This window comes from Vidua macroura, chromosome 6, assembly GCF_024509145.1.
Source record: "Vidua macroura isolate BioBank_ID:100142 chromosome 6, ASM2450914v1, whole genome shotgun sequence".
NCBI classification, from domain to species: domain Eukaryota; kingdom Metazoa; phylum Chordata; class Aves; order Passeriformes; family Viduidae; genus Vidua; species Vidua macroura.
Genome location: NC_071576.1, coordinates 3,291,020 through 3,311,595, shown reverse-complemented (window position 1 = coordinate 3,311,595; position 20,576 = coordinate 3,291,020). Strand labels below are relative to the sequence as shown.

The following is a 20,576-nucleotide window of genomic DNA, read 5'->3' as shown; positions in this document are numbered from 1 at the left end:
CGCGCTCCGCGGCGCGAGACTGAGCCCGGCCGCGCGCCGGGCCCCCGCTCCCCCATGCCGCTCATTTGCATACGGGTGACGTCATCGGGGGGGGTGGGCGGGGCCGAGCCGCGCGGCGGAGCGGGGAGCCCGAGGGGGACGCGCGTCCCCCGTGTGTCCCCTCTGTCCCCCCCCCCCGCCCCTTTCTGCCACTCCCCCCGGGGATTTTGGGCGCTCCTCCCGCACAGGGAATGCTGGAAAACACTCTCCGGATCCCCTCCCCGCGCCGCAGCCGGCCCGCGGAGCTCCCGCTGGAGGAAACCACCCTCTAGCGGGCTGCGGGGTAATGGCAGGGGGGGATATTTTGGGGGGGGGGGGGGGAAAGCGCCGCTTTGGGCTCTGGTGGATGTGGCCTCGTCCCCAAATGGTAATTTTTAAAACTTTTTTTTTTTTTTCCCCAGAGTTTTGCATATTCGATATACGTGTTAAATATACATGGATTTAACCCCACCAAGCGTGCAGAGACAGGATTTGTGTTTGGGTTATCATTTCCTGTGCAGATTATATTTCCCTTTCCCATTTCTCATTTATTTCCTTTCTTTTTTCCTTTTAAGTTTTTTTTTTCTTTTATTTCCATCCCATTTCAAGAGAATTACAAGAAGGGAAACGGGGAAAAAAAAAACCCTAAGCACAAGTGTTTGCAAGAAGGCATTGAATACTGAACATAATCAAACATTTTATAAAGCAAAAATAAAGGTGTAAAGCGATTTTATCTGTGGGCTTTTTATTTGTGGGAGTACCAGTCAGTTTTAAGCCATTTCTTCTTGTCTTGTCACTTCAGGCTGTTGTCCAAAGTGTCTCTCCAGCTCAGAACCCCTTTAGGAGTCCCCAGAAAATCTGATCCGTGCTCAGGAACAAGTGACACTGGTACCTCTCCAGTGCAGTGTGGAGTCCCCATCCCTGGAGGGATTTAAAAGCTGTGTGGATGTGACACCTGGGGACAGGGGTCAGTGTTGGCCTTGGCAGTGCTGAGGGAATGGCTGGACTCGGTGATCTTAGAGGGCTTTTCCAACCTTAACAATTCTATGATCCCATGATTCTGCCTTTGCAGCATCTCCCTGTCCTCATCACTTTGAGGACGGAGAAGCTCAGAGTTAGGAGACAGCCCAGGTGTCAGGACATGGTCTGGGAAGGAGACATGATGAGATCATGGCAAAGGGGGGGCTGAACCCCTCCACCAGTGAGTCACAGAATCCCAGATCTTAAAGCCCATCCCATTCCAAACCCCTGCCATGGGCAGGGACACTTTCCACTATCCCAGATTGCTCCAAGTCCCGTCCAACCTGGCCTTGGACACTTCCAGGGATCCAGGGGCAGCCACAGCTTCTCTGGGCACCCTGTGCCAGGGCCTCACCACCCTCCCAGCCAGGAATTCCCAATTCCCAATATCCTACCCATCCCTGTCCTCTGGCAGTGGAACCCATTCCCCCTTGTCCTGTCCCTCCATCCCTTGTCCAAAGTCCCTCTTCAGCTCTCTTGGAGCTGCTGTAGAAATCCATCCCCTACCAGTGGCTGTGTGCTCTGGTGGGGGCTGAAGAAAGGAAAACTCCATGTTTGTGCATCCTTTGGTTGCTTTTAAAGCTACACGTGTCTGAATCTGCCCTTTTTGGGGGAAAAAATAGCAGTGGGGAAACAAAGGCCACCCAAAATCACCGGGAATACTTGGTCCCGTGTGCTGGAGCATCGATCCCACTGCAGGATGATGAGATGAGGATCAGGTAGACATCGAGTGCAAATGGTCCATCTCACCACACTTGGAGTTTGCTTTTAGCTCTCAGTCTGTCTGGTGACTAATTAAACAAACAGGAGTTCCCTGCCAACAAACCCCGGCCATCTGCCTCGTCCTCCGGCTCCATCCCAATAAATGCTCCACCAAGGAGCCCCTTTCCCCTCACCTAAGTGCTGGCAGCCCTGTCGCTGTCGGGGTGTGCTTTGGGATGGCCGTGGAGCCGTGAGGATGCACCATCTGCCGCGCCGGGTGCGCGTCTCGCGCGGGAACGCGGAGCGAGGCTCCCGCGGCACGAGGCGCTCCGGGTGGGAACGCCGCGGGCTCACACCCCGCTAATTTAAGGGTTGCCAAGCTGGCTGTGCCAAGAACGCCTCCCAGGTTTTGCATTTTGCATGTCTAAAGTGGGAACGGCAGCGATGGGAAGGATATTTAGGGCTGAAGCAGCAAACGCATCCTTCTGTGAGGCTGGGCAGGGCGGTGGGAAACGGTGTCCCCCCCACACCAGCAAGCTCTGGAGGAAAAGAGTAAAAGGACCAAAGCCACGGTTTCTATCCTGTGCTCCGGGAGACACCAAGACCATGCTTACTAATTAATCCAAAAATAATCACCCAGAATTTAGGACCCCACAGTTCCCGTTCCCCAGAATGTCCCAAGGAGGCAGCTGTGGAGGAGTGAGACCCTGACGTAACAGCACACGCCTGATGTTTGGAGGTTTCTATGGTAATTAAAAAACAGATCTGTGACCCGTGGAAGAAATTCCTTGCTGCATTCCGTGCTCTGCAGGGCGGGTGCCCGTGCAGATCCGTGCGATGGAAGAAGGATCCTCAAGCTGGCTGGGAGCAAATCTCCTTCCCTGACTGCAGTGGGGGCACTCACCAACACCCCCGCGGCCAACTCTCTTCCCGGCAGATGGAGAATCCAAAGTGCAGACCACGTGTCCTGGGAGCAAAGACACCCCATGCAAAACACAAGGCAGATTGAGTGGAGAAGCAGGGTAATTCTCTTTCATAAGGTAATTCCTGTGGGACCTTGGGATCTTTGCAGCTCCAGCTGGAGCATTTCTGCAGGGCTGCAAGTCCCTGGGTAGGAAGCAGAGGCTGTTAGTGGGGCTGTGCATTGTCCATGTTGTTGTGGGCTGGGGCAGAGCAGATGCTGGGCTGGGGTGGGTCATGGAATCACAGAATATCCTGAGCTGGAAGGGACCCACAGGGATCATCCAGTCCAGCTCCCAGCCCTGCACAGACCCCCCAATAATCCCACCCTTTGCCTGAGGGCATTGTCCAAATGCTCCTGGAGCTCTGGCAGCCTTGGAGCTGTGACCATTCCCTGGGGAGCCTGTTCAGTGCCCCACCACCCTCTGGGGGAAGAACTTTTCCTGATATCCAACCTAAACCTGCCCTGACACAGCTCCAGCCATTCCCTGTCACTGCCATAAAGAGCAGAGTTCGAAGCTGCACCCTCCATGAGGTCTCCCCTCAGCCTCCTCATCACCAGGGTCGGTACTGCAACATTTAGATTTTTGTTTACCATTTCAGAGGGAAAATAAGAGGCCTGTGGTAATATTAGCCAAGCAGGTGGTCTAAGCAAATTAGTGAATCCTGACGATTCTCGAGTTCAAAGGAAGCAGTTGCTCATCTCTGTGGAAGCTATCTGATAACATATTTAGCTGAAGAAAGGATGAGTGTATCCACCAGCACACAATGGCCCAGATTTCCTAGCTCATTAAGCCCAAATATTAGTGAAAATACCATGGTAAGCAGGCTGAGATAATGAAATACAACATCACTTCCATTTGCTCCTAAACACAGTGTTGGAATTGGCCACTGGGATGGCAGCATTTCCCTCACCTTGGGTGGTGAAGTGGAGCTGTAAAATTCACACAGAAGAACACCCGTCGAAAAGCAAACTCACACCAAAAAGAAATAGAATAAAATTAAAAATAAAAAGTAAACAATAAAACCTATGTGGGTCTGTATTTCCAAACTGGATGAGGCAGACATTAAAAAAATCACAGAATCCTTGAAGGATTTGGGTTGGAAGGGACTTTAAAGACCATCTTCCAGCCTTAACATGATCTTCCACATGGATCAGCTCTCAGTGTGGATGTACAACCACTGCTTCTTAAGCCCTGTTAGTAGAAAATGAAGTGTTGCACAGCCCAAATCCTGGTGAAAGCAGCAGGGCCTGACACCTTTGATGCTGGAGGCAGTGATCACTGGGTGATGGAGGATGAGGGCTGGTAGGAAAAGCACATTTAACCCTCTGGCTTGAGCAGTGACCACAGATCTGAAAGGGAAAGAGGAGCGGCAGCATTTGGGTGCAAACACCTGGAAAAAGGAGCCCTGGGAAATACTGGTTAGCATGGAAAGGCTGCTCACATTGTATTTGTTTAGCCATTGTCAAGGGGTTGCTGTGAGAAGATCCCATGTCCTCTCTGAAATGCTGGGAGTGCACGGATGTCACCTCTCCAGCAGTGTCAGCTCTGCCCTGCACGCTTGATGAGCTGGCTCACAGGGACCCCGGGGACACAGAGCCAACAAAATAAATCAGCTTAACTAATGGTGCTCAAAACCCACCCCTGGCAAATGTATCACAGGCTGCTCTCGTGCCTGGAGATGTCAACAGAATCAGTGATGGAGAGGAGCTGAGGGAGGATTTCCCGTAAATTTCACTGGGCTCTGTCAGTTTCAAACATCCCCTTGAATATAAACATTGCAACATCTGATGGTCCCACCAACAGCAAGTGAGTATTTGCAGAATGTGCCTTTGCAGGACTGAGATCTCTGTATGTGCTGGCCTTCAGGACAGCCTGGTCATCGGTGCTGGATTGTGCTGCACACGAGGTATGTCCCATTCCATCCTTTCCAGCCATTGGCATGGGCATGGGGAACAGCTCCACTGACACCTGGCATGGGTCTGCACCCCTGAGCAGCTCTGGGCCCCTCTTCATGCACACCAACACCCCTAAATGCCTGCCAGGCTGGTAACTCCCTGCATGGCTGTATCCCATAGCCAGCCTCATGTTTACCTACAACACTGGGATTTTTCCAGCCATTTCCAGCCAGCACTGAGAGCAGCTTGTTATAGGACTTGGAGCTGACTGAGGCTGTGTTGCAAGCAGATGGCCCTGATGAAACAAGACACTGATCCCCAAGGAGGCACCGTGCAACGGAGCTGCTCGACTCCCCGGCTCCAGCAGCTCCAAGGCAGGCTTGGATATGTGCATTAGCACGCACCATCGAGGAAATTGCTTCCCTTGCTTCCCTAACCACCCCTCTCAAGCAATTCTCTTTGGAAGCCTGGTTCCAGCTCGAGACACGTGTCAGCAGCACTGACACTGTGGCAGTTTTCCTAGTTAGTTATTAAAAATGGAGCAGCTGACAAAATTAGGGTAATTTAAGAATATCGTTAAAGGAGAGAGGAGGAGTTTCCAGGCTGGGTGAGGGTTTAGATGTAGCCAGGATGCTGGGGTGGAGGAAAACCTCAATGCTTACACTTGGTGGAATGGAAGGGGATCCAAATGTGGAAGATGAACAGGGAGGAAAACAACCCTCATTGATTCTCCTGCTCCTGGCTCCAAATAACTTCAGCAAAATCCAGGGAAGTGACATCTAGAGCTGAATGGACTAAGAAGCATGTGTGGGCCCAGCTGGAATAGATGTAAATGAAGATGATCCACTGAGACCTCTGAGGGCTGTTCTGCATCTTGCCCAAGCCCTCCTAATGACAGAGTGTTGAATGGAGACTTTTTCATTAAGAAGTTGGTGCCGAAAGGGAAAACTGGAGCTGGCAGACTCATTCACACATTTTTGTGTCTCTGGGAAGACACTTAAGAGATTGAAAGACTGGGAAAGTTGTAGTCATTCTTTAATGGGAATTCACCAGCTCTTGGCAAATAGTCCTTTTTGGTCCTAGAGCAAAATGTAAAGGTAAGTTCTTTCAAGTGTCATTCATGCTGTCTCAGCAGAGGAGGGTTTGGATGATATTGCAGCCACTCCAGCCAGGGTTTGGTACTGAGCATCTGGGAGGAGAAAGGCAGCAGCTGGGTCACCAACCTTGTCTCACGTATGGCAGCATCTGGTGAATGAAAATCATTGCTTTTCAAGCTGTGCTGTGCCATACCTGGGTCTTACTTTGATCAATGGAATGTGCTGCCCCACAGGGCTCTGCTCACCCTGGCAAGCAGAGACAATGCCATGTCTGACTCCTTCAGGGCTCCTCACTTGCCATAATCATCCTCAGCCTTGCTGCCAGCAGTATTCCATACCGGACTCCCTCCAAGCTGGTGCTTTTTGAGCTGGCAGTCTTTCCCTACAGGGAAAATCCTTGAAATTGAGGACCCTCAGGAACTGGAGTGAACAAACCAAATGTGCTGTGCTGCATGTGATCAGGGAAGACAAAATATCTGTATCTCACAGTTCTGCTGGCAGGAGACTGATGTCTGATAACCCCCAGCTGAGCTCTGTTCTGCCTCCAAACTCAACAGCATCTGCAGAGTTACAGGAAAAAAAGAAGAGGGTAACTATCAAAATAATTCACAAGTTAGGAATCCTTCCCTCCAGCCTATTTGTCAATGTATTGTTCATGAGGAGCTGATAGACACTGGAATAAATAGCATGTGGAGAGAGAGAAGTGATGCATTAGACCTCTCACCAGTCCCCTGACTGCAGCTACTACTGAAACATCTGCCAGGAAATATTAGATGTGAAGTGGCTATGCAATGGGAGAGGAAAAATTATTAGGAACTGCCAAAACCCCCCAGCTGATGAAGACAAAAAGATGGAAGAGGCATTTAAAACCTAGAAAAGCTTTTTAAGTACAAATCTTCTACTGATAAAAGGTCGCTGCAGAAAACACAGGTAGCAACTCATTGTCCTGATAATTATTGCTGGTGCCACAGAAGCAGTTCTGGGATTCACTCAAATCTCAGGAGGATCCAGATAGTACAGGTGTTTTCTAAAGAACGGAAATCAGAGAATGCCAGAATGGTTTGGCTTGGAAGAGACTTTAAAAATCAACTTGTTCCAAGCCCCTGCCATGGGCAGGGACACCTTCCACGTGAGCAGATTCCTCCAAGTTCCACCCAGTCTGGCCTTGAACACTTCCAGAGGTGTGACAGAAATGCAAATCCTCATGTTACAACTGTGACAAACATCCCAGTGTTGCCCTTTACCATGCCTGAGGACTGCATGTGCAGGGAGAAAGGAACAGAAGGAGTTTTTTGGGTTTCCCAAGCCTGATGAAGGCTCAGTTATGTCAGCATGAATTTATAATGTCATTGATCTCCAAAATTCTGTGGGAGAAACACAAAGACTCCTCATTTTGGACATCAGTCTATGTTGATGGATTAATTTAGTCTTAAGGTTATGTCTACATATAGTATTTTTACTCTTTTAAATAATTCCCATTATGAGATGGGGTAATTGAGGCAGGACCTCTCCAGCTCAGCTGCAGCAGCATCCACACAAAGGTGCCTTTATGTTGGTGTTGTACATTCTCCCAAATTTATGGAACCCAACCAGTGTCAGGCCCTTTTTACAGCTATATCCACATTGCACCACAAGCTCTTGTCTCTCTACACACATTGCTCACACAGAGCAACACAGAAATAATTTGTAGAGCTGCCCCAAGTGACTCTGAAGTGCTCAGCAGACACTTTCAGGCCCCCTCTGTGGTTTTGGGGGATGTTGTGGCAAAACCTGTGACTACCTAGTGCTCAGCTGTGGCCTCGTAGCTGTGCTCAGGTTTGCACCTGCATCCTCATGTGTCATCAGAAATGGAAAGTTATCCAGAAATAAACCCCTAATCCAAATTTTCTCTTTTTTCCTGCTCAACATATTCCAGCAAGGCAACACCAAGCCTTTCTAAGAGCTCAGTTCAGAGGACTTCTGCTGTAGCAGATGGAATTCAGCTATCCCTGGCATTAATTACATCAGCTACACACACACACAGGACACCAGGGACAGCCTCTGCAGGGGCTGCACGTTGGCTGCAGTGACTGAGGCCAGTCCTAGTTTACTCTGGATGTGAGGACAGCTGAGCAAGTGGCTGCAGAGACCTCCAGTGACAGATGTCAGCCCCAGACCTCCCTCACCTGGCAGACATCACCTGCAGACCTGGCAGAGTTTACTCAAGGCACAGGGAGCCCCAGCAACGTGCAAATCAGGAGAAACTCACCCAATTCCCGTCTGCTTTTACCATACTTGAAGTTTGATGTTAGCGTGTAAATGAGGCGTTTAAATCAGATTCACACAGAAGCTCATCTTAAAGCTGAACAAAACATGTACCTGGGCAGCCTGTGGACAGCCCCACCACCATTTCAGTGAAGAAATTTTCCCTGATATCCAATCTAAACCTCCCCTGCTGCAACTTGAGGCTGTTTCCTCTTGTCCTATTCCTTGTTTCTTGGGAGAAGATCAAACCCTCGCCTGGCTGCACCCTCCTGTCAGGGAGTTGTACAGCAGGCCCTGAGCTGATGTGGATTTTCCCTACAACCATCTTCCCCTCTACTTAGGAGGCAGATAAGGAGGAAGGAAGATGCTAACACAGCAACTTTCCCTACAGAAGGAAGATGCCCATGTCACAGTCCATTGGCATTTGGAAAGACACCTTGGGACATCCCTAAATAGCACCACTTTGTCTGATCAACCCATTTGGAAGCCTCAGCTCTGATTAGGGTTGATGAATCAAACCAAACCAACCTCTCCTGCAGTAAAAAACATTATGAACCTGGAACACCCCAGTGCTGCTTAAAAGAACCAAGTCCCATTGCCAGAAGTCTTCCCACGGTCCTTGATGTCACCAAATCCGTAAACATCATCTATAATGAGCAGAAAAGGAATGGTCTATCACCTCTATTACAACAGGGTGACAGAGCAGAACAGCCTCTGTCAATACACTGTGTTTTTGTGGGTCACAGAAAGGTTTTATTTCTCTCTTACAGCCTTGAATCCCTGCTTTAAGACAACCAAGGGACACACTGGGCAGCTTTAGAGCTGCTCCTTTTCCTTCTCCCCTGATTTGTATTTTGGCATGGCTTCTCAGAAGAAGGACAAATGTAATGAGGCAGCTACTGTACTTTTTATAACTCTCATCAGGTCTTTCATTTGGGCCAGCAAGGAAGCTTGTTAGAGCAGAGAAAGCAACTAAGCATCTCTGGAAAATGCTATTAAAAGAGCAAGTAACAAATGAAAAGCTGGGACAGACTTAATGGTAAATACATGGCCTGGCAGTTCAGCACAGCTACATCCTGCTTGCCATTATTATTTAATACTGGCATCGATTGAAAGATGAGGCAGACCAGGCAACTCTCTGTGGGGTTACGTGAATACCATTTCACTGTGAGATTAAATAGGCCCACAGGTTTGGATCATGCTGTTTGATGGGAGATTTTAATTAATTGATTAAATATCGGTGACTACTGCAGTCGAGCAGTAAACAACACCTCCTTCATCATCTCCATGGGCAAACAAGTGCCTGCTAATTATCAGTGCCCAGCTCCAGGCTGGAACCAGCACAGCATTAACCTGCTCCTCTGGAATAACGAGCTGCCCAGCCACTGTCCCACACGCTGTGGGAGCTGTTGGTGTGGAAGCAGCTGCTGCCACGGATCAGGCACGGCTCCATCCCCACAGACACCTCAGGGTGTTGTTCCTGGTTGATACACAGTGCAGACAACAGCCTGCTTTGTCCAGCAGTTTATTCCCAACTTGTCCCTGGCCAAGGATGGTCACTTTAGGCAGAGCAGATAAATTATCTTACAACCAGCCTGCTGACCACTGGCTGGAAATCTGTGGCTACGAGCATCAATTCCCCACTTCTATCTGTCCTTACAACTAACCATTTCTCTTCCCAACAGCACCACCTAAATCTTCTCCTCAGAGGTAATTGCCAGGAGGTCAGAAGCAGGGTCACAGCAAACAATAATAAAAAAAAAAGAAGGATGGAAAGGTGAACTTGGAATACCTTTGAGTGGGGGAAGATTCCTTCCCTGGTTTGGAGGTGTGCAACACCTTGTGTGTACCCTGGAGCTGCAGGAGAGCTGAGCTGAGGATTGTGGAGCACGGCTTTCCCTTCCTGAGCCTGAGCAGCTGTCCTGGAACTGGATGTGGAGAAAAGCTGCAAGGGAACAAAAGGGAGGACAGAAAGCAGCTACTCCCCATTTCTACAGGTTCTAAGGAGCATTTTCCCTTATATGAGCAGATGTGAGACTCAGCCCATTTGTCTTTAGGAGAATTTGTCTCTCTTTAAAGAAAGAAACCACTTTCTTTTCTCAACAGCCATTTTTATTGCTTTTGAGAACACACCACTGGAGTGAAAGGAAATAATTTTCTGCTATTCTTTAGCTTCTTCCTTTGTTAGAGCAGGTACATTTCCTGGGACTATTGATAAAGGTAACTGGTTAACTTGTTACTGGTCATCCAAGCTGACAATGCAAACGAAAAGAATTGGAAATCCCTCAAAGCACCACAAAGCTGCCACCACTCTGGAGAGTGATTAACCAACATTTGCATGGAGAACAAGTTCTTACAGGCACTGCCAACAAGACTGAAAGTCTGTGTCTCAAGATGTCATCGCAGGGGCTCAGGCTTGAAAGTGTCAGCAACATGCAGTTCGAGAATAATCAACAAAAATCTTTCCAAAGGGCTTTGGCTGAAGTCCCTCACACATAAATCCTTCAAACCAGCCAGAAACAGTGTCCTGAGCCCCACCTTCAACCCCCAGCTCCTGCCACAGTCCAACCTTCAGCTACAAAATAAACACACACGGCGTTAACGATGAAGAATATTTACTTTCCTTCATATGGTACATTCTGTAAAGTGCTAAGTTCCTAAATTATACCGAGTTAAAACGATACACAGCTCTAGTATTTTAAACACAATAAATATAGAATGAGCCTTGGGCAACTGCACTTGCAAGTTTAATTCTTTTTTTTTTAGTAGACAGCCTAAATTTAGTAGTCGAAATAGCCTCCAATAGTGCTCCAAGAAAATCTAGGAAGCAGTTATAAATAAAATCACATCCTTCAGAGCTATCCTACGCACTTCTCCTGTCCACATTGCACGGGTAAGCAGCACTCCTGTGAGCATATGGAGCGAGGAAAAATAAGGAAGCCGAAAATTACCCAACAAAAAAAAGCAAAATCCTACAAGTTAATGCTACATATCCTCCCATAAATAGTCTGGCTTCCACATTTAATCTTAGCGCACATAACCTAGGTCTTTTATTTTTAACTCCTGTTAAAAAACTCTTCCAGGAAGAACATCTTGCAAGACATGGGTCGATTCATCCTCATCTTGCTCCTTTTTGCTGCAAAGTGGAAAAGACTCCTGCACGAACTGCCTGCACATTGGGCACTGCTGGAAATACTTGATGCAGCCATCGCACAGGCACGTGTGTCTGCAGGGCAGGAGGACCCAGTTCACAGGGCCATTCTGGCAAACAACACAGTCTTTGCTGTTTTCTTCCTGCAATTCTGGTTCATCTCCAGCCAGCCCGGCCTTTTCCAGCAGCCCTCTGTCAGTGCTGCTCTCACCAGGGAAGGTATCACTGGAGGAAGGTGCAGGGCTGTTTGCAGACATGAAGAGTTGCTAAAATACACATAAACACAAATATTTAGGAGTGAACAAACTCTTCCCCAATCTCTGCACACGCACAGGTGCAATGGAAGTTCCACTGGGTCCATTCACTGGGTCAAACAGTGCCAGACTCTGTGTGGGTCCTGGCAGCTGCCTGGCCTCCAGTTAAAGGCATTTCAGAAACATGAAATTACATAAAACAGTGGGAAAATATTAAAGATAAGTCCTCAGACCTTGGTTGCACCAAATCAATGTCATGCATGAAATTTAACAGAAGTGCTCAGGCTTTGAGCAGCTCGGGTTTGTTTCTGGTCCATCAGTCTCTGTGCCTAGAGGGATCCTCTATCTGTTCCTACCAAAATTATATCCACTATGCTGTCAAATCTGCTTCACTCAACCCATTCTACTCTTGCTCATATTCCAATCCCCTACTCCTTTTTTTGTCTTATTTTACGTGAAGTGCAAATTCTTCTGGGCATGATTCCTAAACATAGTGCAAGAAAAAGGAATTCTAAGTAAGTGAGTTTCTTCTGAGGCTTTCCTGATTAAAAGGGAATTTTGAAGAAAGGAAATAACAATTCTGGAAAGAATAAGTGTTCAACAGTGAATTTCCTGCTGCTTTACTAAGTGGACACTAGGACTCCTAGATTAGAAGCAGTTAATTTCTCTGGGAAATCTCGAATATTTTAATGGAAAATGTTTCTGTACAGTAAGTTCCTGTGGCACTACTTAACTGATAAAATAATTTAAACTACCATCCAGTTCTTTGCATGACAATAGAAGTCTTGTACTAATTTAGGCTCCTGAAAGCCTACACAAGCTAAAGTTAACACTGTCATACACATGAAACCAGACTCCGTGCACAGCTTACCTTCAGATCATGGTATTGACCTTGAGCTAGGAGGAGATACTGATACAAAATTCGGCAGGAAAGTCTGTAGCTTTCATCAGGAATGTGAATTACAGCTACCATTGCAATCTACAAACAGAAAAAAATTCCATGTTTAATAACCTCATCACCCAGGCTGAGAGAATTGGGGGCAGTCACCCCAGAGAAGGTTCCAGGGAATCCTCAGAGCCCCCTCCAGTGTCTAAACGGGGTCCAGGAGATCTGGAGAGGGACCTGGGACAAGGGATGGAGGGACAGGACACAGAGAATGGCTTCCCACTGCCAGAGGACAGGGTTAGATAGGATTTTGGGAAGGAATTCCTGGCTGTGAGAGCGGTGAGGCCCCGGCACAGGGTGCCCAGAGAAGCTGTGGCTGCCCCTGGATCCCTGGAAGTGTCCCAGGCCAGGTTGGACAGGGCTTGGAGCAACCTGGGACAGTGGAAAGTGTCCCTGTCCAAGGCAGGGGGTAAAATATGATCTTTAAGGTCCCTTCCAAACCATATTATTCCCTGATTCTCTGATTTGCTTTGGTACAGCTTCTGACCTGCTTAATTCCTTAGACAATCAGGAATTCAACAATGTTGACTCGAAGCACTGATTAAAAAAAAAAAAAATACAGTGGACAAGGTATAAACAGGATGTGGCAAAAGAGAGACCTTGGTCCTCCTTCAGCTTCCCCATGGAGCTCTTCTGTGGCCAGTTTATAGCAGAGACCTGCTCTGGCTGCTCCCACCTCATGGAATTACACCCCGAAGTGCAAAGGCACCTGAGCAGTCTTCTCCACTTTCTCCCCCTTCCCTCAGAAACACACACACTGCAGTTTTTAGACTCTAAAATCACTAAGAAGTGATTGGCTTGTAATCTGAGCAAGCAAAAGACAAATTTCACTGGAAAGTATTCTGAACCCCCACGGGCTGACTTCAGATAATTCCTCTGGAAATACAAGCACTCGAAGCTTGCATGCTGTGCCTAACAACCCCCACCCTGCCCAAATTACGTAATAGCCTCTAAAGAACTGGGAAAAAAGAAAGTGAAATTCAATATTATTGTAGTTCCCAGAAGCTGTCAAAAGAGAAATGAAATATAGAAGCTGTTTTGCTTTAAAAAGAAATTTAAAGGCAAATTAGACTTGCACTTCAAAATCCACACATGGCTAATTAAATACAGAGTTCAAATGTGTATGTACCTACACATATGGATTTATAAGAACTGAATCCACTATTCCTTGGCAAAAAGGTCTTTTTTTTTCTAAATCACAGTGCCTGAGATCTAAGCTTCCACATTAGCTGTGACAGTCTTCCAGTAATTTCTGTATGTTTTATATATGGCCATGATAATTTTCTGGATCTAGAGGAAAATGATGGCACAAAATCAAGTCGGGATGAACTTGCCACAAAACGAGTTAGGATGAAATTCACACAACCCCCCCAGGAAAGAATCACTGAAACAGCATCCACAGTCATGCACACCCACACAGACCCCCCCAAATATCATTCAAAATGGTAATATCACACTGGCAAAGATCCATTTCCACATTCCATTTCTATTTTACAAGTTTGTTTCAACAAACCAGACGCAATTCTGACATTTGTCTGGCAAGGAGTTCAGGTGGAGTCACTCCTTGACTGGATTTATAGATTCTAGATGTGTTCCTTTCCTCCAAAACCAGAGGAAAAATACCTCCCCCACTCTCCTTCCACCCCTTTCTTCTATGTTAAGGCTCAAAAGAGACGTGTTACAAATTCATACCCATGCTGATGTAAAATACATTCAAATGTTAGAGTCTCTATAAAAATGTATTAAAACATTAAAACATCTCAAGTGGGGACAGGGGGGAGGAGGGCAGTCCTAAAGTCAGGTGACAAGAAGCCAAGGACAGCCATCACCCAGAAAGGCGACAGATTTCTTGGGCACTGGTGTGATTCCAGCTTGCAGGTGAATGCATGGAAAAGAGTTTAGTGCATTTAGGCAATTTGCTTCTGAGTTCAGCTGTGCTACTGTTCAAGGAGCTTGGTGCAAGCAGATTATCAATCCAATGAAAACATGGGAGATAAAAGTGTGTCTCAGATCATTCAGAGATCACCAATTTAGAGTTTATAATGGGTACTGAACAGCATGTGGCAAGGCTGAAGCTGCTTTAATAGCAAGAGATTAGGAAGAGACACTTTTTGAGGAGCTGAGTATCTCCTATCAGCCTCAAGCCAGACCTTCACCCCTTCCTGTAAGTGCCCTGGAGTTGGCTCCTGTGAGACACAACCATGACACAGACCTGGGGCAGAAAGGTAATTTCTAGATTTCTAATAGCCAAGTCAGCAATCAGCTCCATATCTGTGCCAGACACTTATAAAAAAAACCCTCCTGCCTTGCCAACAGAATCCAAGAATCTGTGTAAGTGCAGGAGCTCCACCACATGCCAATGTGATCCCAGAAATCAGAGTAACAGGTTGCTAAACTGCCCCAACCCTCATTCCTCTGACCACAGGCAGGCAGAAGCTTTGGGGAAATCACAACCATCTTTTAATTGCTGTAGTGAATATGTAAAGAGTAAGCAATGCTTCTCCATTGCCTCTTCAAAGACTAAGGTTTGGAAGTTAAAGCTTTCAATTGCTTTATTTTAGAAAATAAGAAAGTGAGGGACCAAATTCTAGGGAAAAGGAAAGTGAAGCTGCTTTATTCAAGCCTCTCTCCTGAAACATTCAGACCTTAAAAACAGTGACTCTGATATTACTTACAATATCATATATTTCTCTGTCTTCTTCATCTGCCAACGTCAGCAGTGCTACCAAGGGATAGCGAGCTCTAGGCACAGGGCCAAAATCCACAACTTGAGCATCTTCTGGTAACTGACAATACTTCTCTGCCTTGTCATTTCTTTTAATGCTTTGCCTGTGTCAAGGAAAACAATCAGTGGCTGCAATTGCAGACAAACGTGATGTTTGCACAAAGAATATTTCTCATCGTGTTTGTTCACAAACGAGTTGTGCCAAAATCCGTGGCGTGTTTACCATCCTCAATGCTCCCCGTGCCAAAAAAATCAACATATTTTGTCAAAACAATTCAAAAAAAGGATACAAGTACTGCTGTTTGTAGAGGTATTCGTTGTAGAGAGCATCCTCTAATGCCTGAGGAGTCTTTATTCTGAAGCAGTAGACGTGTTTCTGCAGCGCTTCGTGGAGTTTCTGGACATTGCAGCCCCAGTAGCAGGTAAGGACACAGTCCTCCAGGCAGTCAGGTGTCAGTGTTACACCCCCTTGGAGAAAGAGGAGAGGGATTTCCTTAACTCACCTGGAATTGCTAAGTCTAGACGCTTGAAGAACTACAAGAAGAAAACAACTTCAGTGTGACAGTTTTTTATCACAGAACCATAAAATCATAGAATGGTTTGGGTTGGAAGGGACCTTAAAGATCACCGTGTTCCACCCCCTGCCATGGCAGGGACACCTTCCACTGTCCCAGGTTGCTCCAAGCCCTGTCCAACCTGGCCTTGGACACTTCCAGGGATCCAGGGGCAGCCACGGCTTCTCTGGGCACCCTGTGCCAGGGCCTCACCACCCCTACAGCCAGGAATTCTTTCCCCAATATCCCATCTAACCCTGTCCTCTGGCAGTGGGAAGCCACTCCCTATGTCCTGTCCCTCCATCCCTTGTCCCAACTCCCTCTTTGGGCAACCTGTGCCTGGGTTTCATCACCCTCACAGGGATGGATTTCTTCCCACTATCCCATCTATCCCTGTCCTCTGGCAGTGGGAAGCCATTCCTCCTTGTCCTGTTCCTCCAGGCCCTTGTAAAATTCTCTTCTTCTCGGCTCCCTTCAGGTACTGAAAGGCTGCAATACCCCTAAAATTATCAACATTATAAAATAACAAAAAATATTTATCATTATAAACAAATCTTCTGATGATTTAGATTCAGCTTAGTGTTTATGGGAGTCAGTGGGGATGAAGGAGTGGGTGTGAGGAGATAAAATGGCTGATTAAGCTCACAAAAATACCACATGCATTTTATGAACAGTAAATTTTAACTTCTGGTAACACTTTACACACTTGTTAGCAGATCCAAGAGCACAACCTTAGCCCAAAGTCCATTCCCTCCAGAGATAATGGCATTAATTGGATCACTCATCTACAAAACTCTCTGTGCTCTCAAAGAATAAGGCTCTTGATAATGCAGAGGGAGGAGAAAAAGGGCATCTATGCTCTCCATTCTTTTTTCAAAAACATGTCAACTTCTAAACACTCCCTGCACAAACAGGAGCAGGAGTGCTCAAAGCTCCTGAAAAATCCCAGTTACCTGAATAGTTGGATTTGTTGTGTTGGGGGGTTTTATGTAGAGGGAGGGGTGAAATCTGCTGCAGCCCTTCCTCATGCATTGGAAGGCCCCACAGCTGCTCCCCAGTGATGCAGAAGGCAATGAATTCCACTTCCTCTGTGGGTGATTTCAGGAATGATAGGGGTGGCTTGAACTCTGATCCAAACAGATATTTAAATTCAGTTTCCATTGGAGAACAGATAGAAAAAGAGAGTGATGATTTATTTATCTATTTATTAAAAATAGTGCACTTCCAAACACTGCTGAAGATCTGGGCTTAGATTTAAGTGGGTGGCACATATTCCATAATGAATTCTGTACACTTCTACAATTCCATGAATTTTATAGAAACGCCCACAGTGGTTGGTAATTTGCAAATGTTTTAGTTACTTAAAGATCTGTAATAGCAGGAAGTGTTCCATTAATGAGAATTAAACTGTACCTCCATATCCAAACATTTCACTCTTAAAAACACCACGTTTATAAACTGTGTAAAAGCTTATTTCTGTTGGAATGGAAGTGTGTTTCTGAGGAATTATGATAGAGAAAAAGGATGAGAGCAAAAACGATGATCTTTAAGGTCCCTTCCAACACAAACCATCCTATAATTCCACGCAGAAAATGAAAAGTACCAAGTTCAGGAATGCAAATTGACAAAACCCACGTAAGAAATCCACTGACTTGTTACTGAAGCTACAGCAGGATTAGGGATCTCCAACCCAAAAGGATTCTTCACTTGTCTCATCCGCTTTTTCAATACCCTTGTGCTGGATTCTGTCTCTTCTGAGTTCCTCAGAATAACAGGAACACCCAAGCCAAACCTAGGAGACACAAAAGTGGGTTCAGTGTTAGCGCTGACACATTTGATTTTTTTTTTTGTCAGCTCTAAATAGCAAGCAGCAGGACAAAGAGGTAGCTTGGCTTTCCAGAGTATCTGTTAAGATGCATGGATAATATATCCTGCCATTTCCACTTCAGCTTTTTGTCAGAAGGCAGGAGTCTGCACGGTGATGCAGGGAATCTTTAAAGGGGGAATATTTTGCTCTTGGTTTCCACAAAGGGAATAAAATTAATGAGAGTTGTCAATGCCCTCTAGTGGTGAAGGGTTAGGCCAGAATTTCCTCCCATCTGAGTCCGGCAGCATTCCAGCCTCCTCCCGTGAGCAGGGACACTTTGCACCAGCCCAGGCTGCTTCAAGCCCCATCCAACGTGGCCTTGAACAATTCCAGGGATGAGGCAGCCACCGCTTCTCTGGGCAGTCTGTGTCATGGCCTCATCTCCGTCACAGCCAAGAATTCCTTCCCAATATCCAACCTCAAGCTGCTCTCTGTCTGTTTAAAGCCATTCCTTTCACAGAAACATTTGCACTTCATCAGCGGCATCAACGAAAGCTCTTGGCCACCCTTGATTTGAGCACACAGAGGGTCAGCTCTCAGTGCTGCAAGGGAAAACACCCACAGTGACTTCCCAGGGGCTGTAGGGGAATTTCCCAGTTAAACATCTCACAAAGAAACCAGAGGCAGCAGCTGTTTCCCCTCTTCAATACCCAAACCTTAACAGAGCCAATCCTTGCAGTCCTGATTTATACCAGAATCTGCCTGATTGTGACAGAAAATCCCCGTTCCTTGGAAACTTTCTTCACTGGATGAAAGCAGCAGGATTATCCTCATGAAAAGTGGCAAGATAAAAGAGCCTCTGGTACAGTTTTAGCAGCAGCTGAAGGCACAGAGGCCTTTCTGTTCCACAGTCAGGTGTGGTTTTCTGTAAATTTTAAGTGTAGGAAGCATGAATAAAGATATAGTTTTTATTTTGTGATCTAACAGTCCAGATCATTAGCTGGTAGAGGAGAACATTAATTTCTTCAGAGCAGCACTAGCTTAGAAAAAGCAGGAATTTCCAAGGGTTTAGTTAATGAATGAATGTTTCTGCAGAGCCAGACTTCCAACAGGCGCTGAACCATCAGCTCCACCTAACAGGAGCATTCCCCTCCAGCTAAAAATACAATGCCCAGGTAATCAGGTGATCTAAACTCCACTTCGTCCCTGTGCCCAGGGCACCTGTGGCACTGGTTCTGGAAGCTGCTTGTGCGTTAACCTACTTGGACTGTGAGCAGAGCCACAGGTATGCAGAGCTGGCCTCAGGAACAGATGCTCCTCCCATCACTGCAAGGCTTGACAAATGAGAACGTGAACATTCCTGAACAGTCGGCGTTTTTCAGGCTGACTGACACCAACACAAGCACATCATTAAACAAATTAAAGCTGAAAATTATGGGGGAGCCCAAATGCCACTGCAGCAATAGATCAGGTATTCTGTGCTCCGGTGACAACATTTGCATTCACAGTGCTCTGAGTGGCAAATGAAGGATTTGAGTTTTCCTGAGCAAGTTCAGGAGCACTTCAGCTGTAACTGCAGCTGCAGGCACAGGAAAATCCCTTGGAGGCTCCTGGTCATGGCCATGGCACAGGAGAATTCCAAGGGAGCAGCAAATACCTCTGAGCAGCTGCCCACACATTCACCTGCTTGTATGTGCTGAGCTCCTGGCTACGGCTCCTCCTTGATTAACAGGCCCTTAATACTCCAGTTTGAAGAAAAAAAATGCACATATTTCCATAAACTGAAATAACACCTAGTGCAGGTGCAACTGGAATCTGTGATCCTGAAAATCCCTGTACCCAAAAGACACCAGTGCATACATGTCAGGGTCTTGTAGCACACATCTATTTCAGACCTTTTCGAGCAGGGGATTGCCAGAATTTACTACAAGTAGATAAATAATGATTAAATTGGCAAAAGGATCAGTGGTTAGGGATAGACGTGATGAAGATTTATCTAAATCATGGTTCAATATGATCATTTTTTAAAAGATACCTTTATCACCAACACTTTGCAGATATTAATGTGGAACCAATGAGAGGAAGTTCAACAACTCCAGTTTTATTTTCACCACAAGCTACACAAGTCTGGTGTAGCCACGATTTCTGCATGAAAGATTTTGATTGCCAATCAACGCTCTGCTCTTGGCAAGTACCAATATTTACATTTACAGCCAGTCCTGAGAGTTAGGGACATTCAAGGAGCTGTTTCTGAAAAAGGCAACAGCACTGTTTTTGCGTCATCCTCTCAAACACAAGCAGAAGACCTTTCACTCACCACCGCTCGAGACACTTCAGGAGATCAGTTCACAGATTCACAGGATCATGTAGGTTGGAAAAGAGCCTGGCTGCACCCAGGGAGTTGTGGAGAGCCAGAATGTCCCCCCGAGCCTCCTTTTCTCCAGGCTGAGCTCCACCCCAGCTGCTCCTGGCGGTCCAGACCCTTCCCCAGCTCTGCTCCCTTGCCTCGACACACACACATAGCTCAGCACATACAAACGCATTGTTTGCCAATATTATGAATGATATTACGAAAAGCATTAAGAAAATACTTCGGTATTACTAAAAGAGAAACGAGCTTAACAGAAATACGTATAATTTCTTTCTAAAATTACTTTTATTGCTCGTTTAGAAGGCTAGGAGTGTTTGGGTTGGAAGGGACCGTTCCAAGCCCCTACCGTGGGCCTGGCCTTGCTCTCCCTCAGCACAGCCCAGGCCCCCTCGGCCGAGCCCCACCGGCCCCCGAGCACTGACCAGCCGAGGACGAGCGCGCTGGTGACGAGGAAGCAGACGGACACCAGGGCGATGTAAAACAGCGGCGAATACTCGTACAGCGTAACCAGGAACACAGCGGCCATCGGGCCGGCCGCGCCGCCCTCAGCCTGCGACTGAAGCCGTTGCTCTCAGCGTGCCAGGGACGGGGTGGAGCCATGGCGGCATCGAGTGAAGGCGCTGCCCTCAGCCTGGAAAGGGATGGGGTGGAGCCATGGCGGCTCCGAGTGAAGGCGCTGCCCTCCGCCTGAAAAGGGACGGGGTGGAGCCATGGCAGCTCCGAGTGAAGGCGCTGCCCTCGGTGTGCCAGGGACGGGGTGGAGCCATGGCGGCTCCGAGTGAAGGCGCTGCCCTCAGCCTGGAAAGGGATGGGGTGGAGCCATGGCG

The 20,576-nt window shown here is 47.1% G+C and overlaps 1 protein-coding gene and 1 long non-coding RNA gene across 4 annotated transcripts; both read right to left on the bottom strand.

Moving 5' to 3' along the window:
- Positions 1-730: 730 nt before the first annotated feature.
- LOC128808938 (uncharacterized) lies at positions 731-2,015 on the bottom strand. The gene is made up of 2 exons (XR_008437574.1): positions 1,935-2,015; positions 731-939 (listed from the first exon to the last, which is right to left on the bottom strand). It is a non-coding gene; the product is annotated as an uncharacterized LOC128808938 (long non-coding RNA).
- A 3,603-nt stretch (positions 2,016-5,618) lies between these two features.
- Positions 5,619-20,373, bottom strand: CGRRF1 (cell growth regulator with ring finger domain 1). 3 transcript variants are annotated; one of them, XR_008437573.1, is made up of 8 exons: positions 20,172-20,373; positions 17,224-17,363; positions 15,308-15,485; positions 14,968-15,115; positions 12,218-12,325; positions 9,734-9,886; positions 5,943-6,257; positions 5,619-5,845 (listed from the first exon to the last, which is right to left on the bottom strand). XR_008437573.1 is itself a non-coding variant. In XM_053980595.1 (7 exons), exons 1-7 carry the CDS (start codon positions 20,273-20,275, stop codon positions 6,156-6,158), a joined length of 933 nt encoding a protein of 310 aa, XP_053836570.1. In that variant the 5' UTR covers positions 20,276-20,373; the 3' UTR covers positions 5,619-6,155. The 3 variants fall into 3 exon arrangements, 2 of the variants coding, with proteins under 2 accessions (XP_053836570.1, XP_053836569.1); XM_053980595.1 differs by having other exon boundaries at positions 5,619-6,257; XM_053980594.1 differs by lacking the exons at positions 5,619-5,845; positions 5,943-6,257; positions 9,734-9,886 and adding an exon at positions 10,540-11,358 and having other exon boundaries at positions 20,172-20,369.
- Between the last annotated feature and the right edge of the window lie 203 nt (positions 20,374-20,576).

Excerpts from the sequence above, each read along its gene's own strand:
- CGRRF1 (XM_053980594.1), bottom strand. The coding sequence starts at position 20,275 with ATGGCCGCTGTGTTCCTGGTTACGCTGTACGAGTATTCGCCGCTGTTT. Across the intron at positions 15,486-17,223 it reads TGCTGTAGCTTCAGTAACAA|GGGGTGTAACACTGACACCT; the intron begins GTCAGTGGATTT and ends TCTTTCTCCAAG. Across the intron at positions 11,359-12,217 it reads GTCAATACCATGATCTGAAG|CAACTCTTCATGTCTGCAAA; the intron begins GTAAGCTGTGCA and ends TGTGTATTTTAG.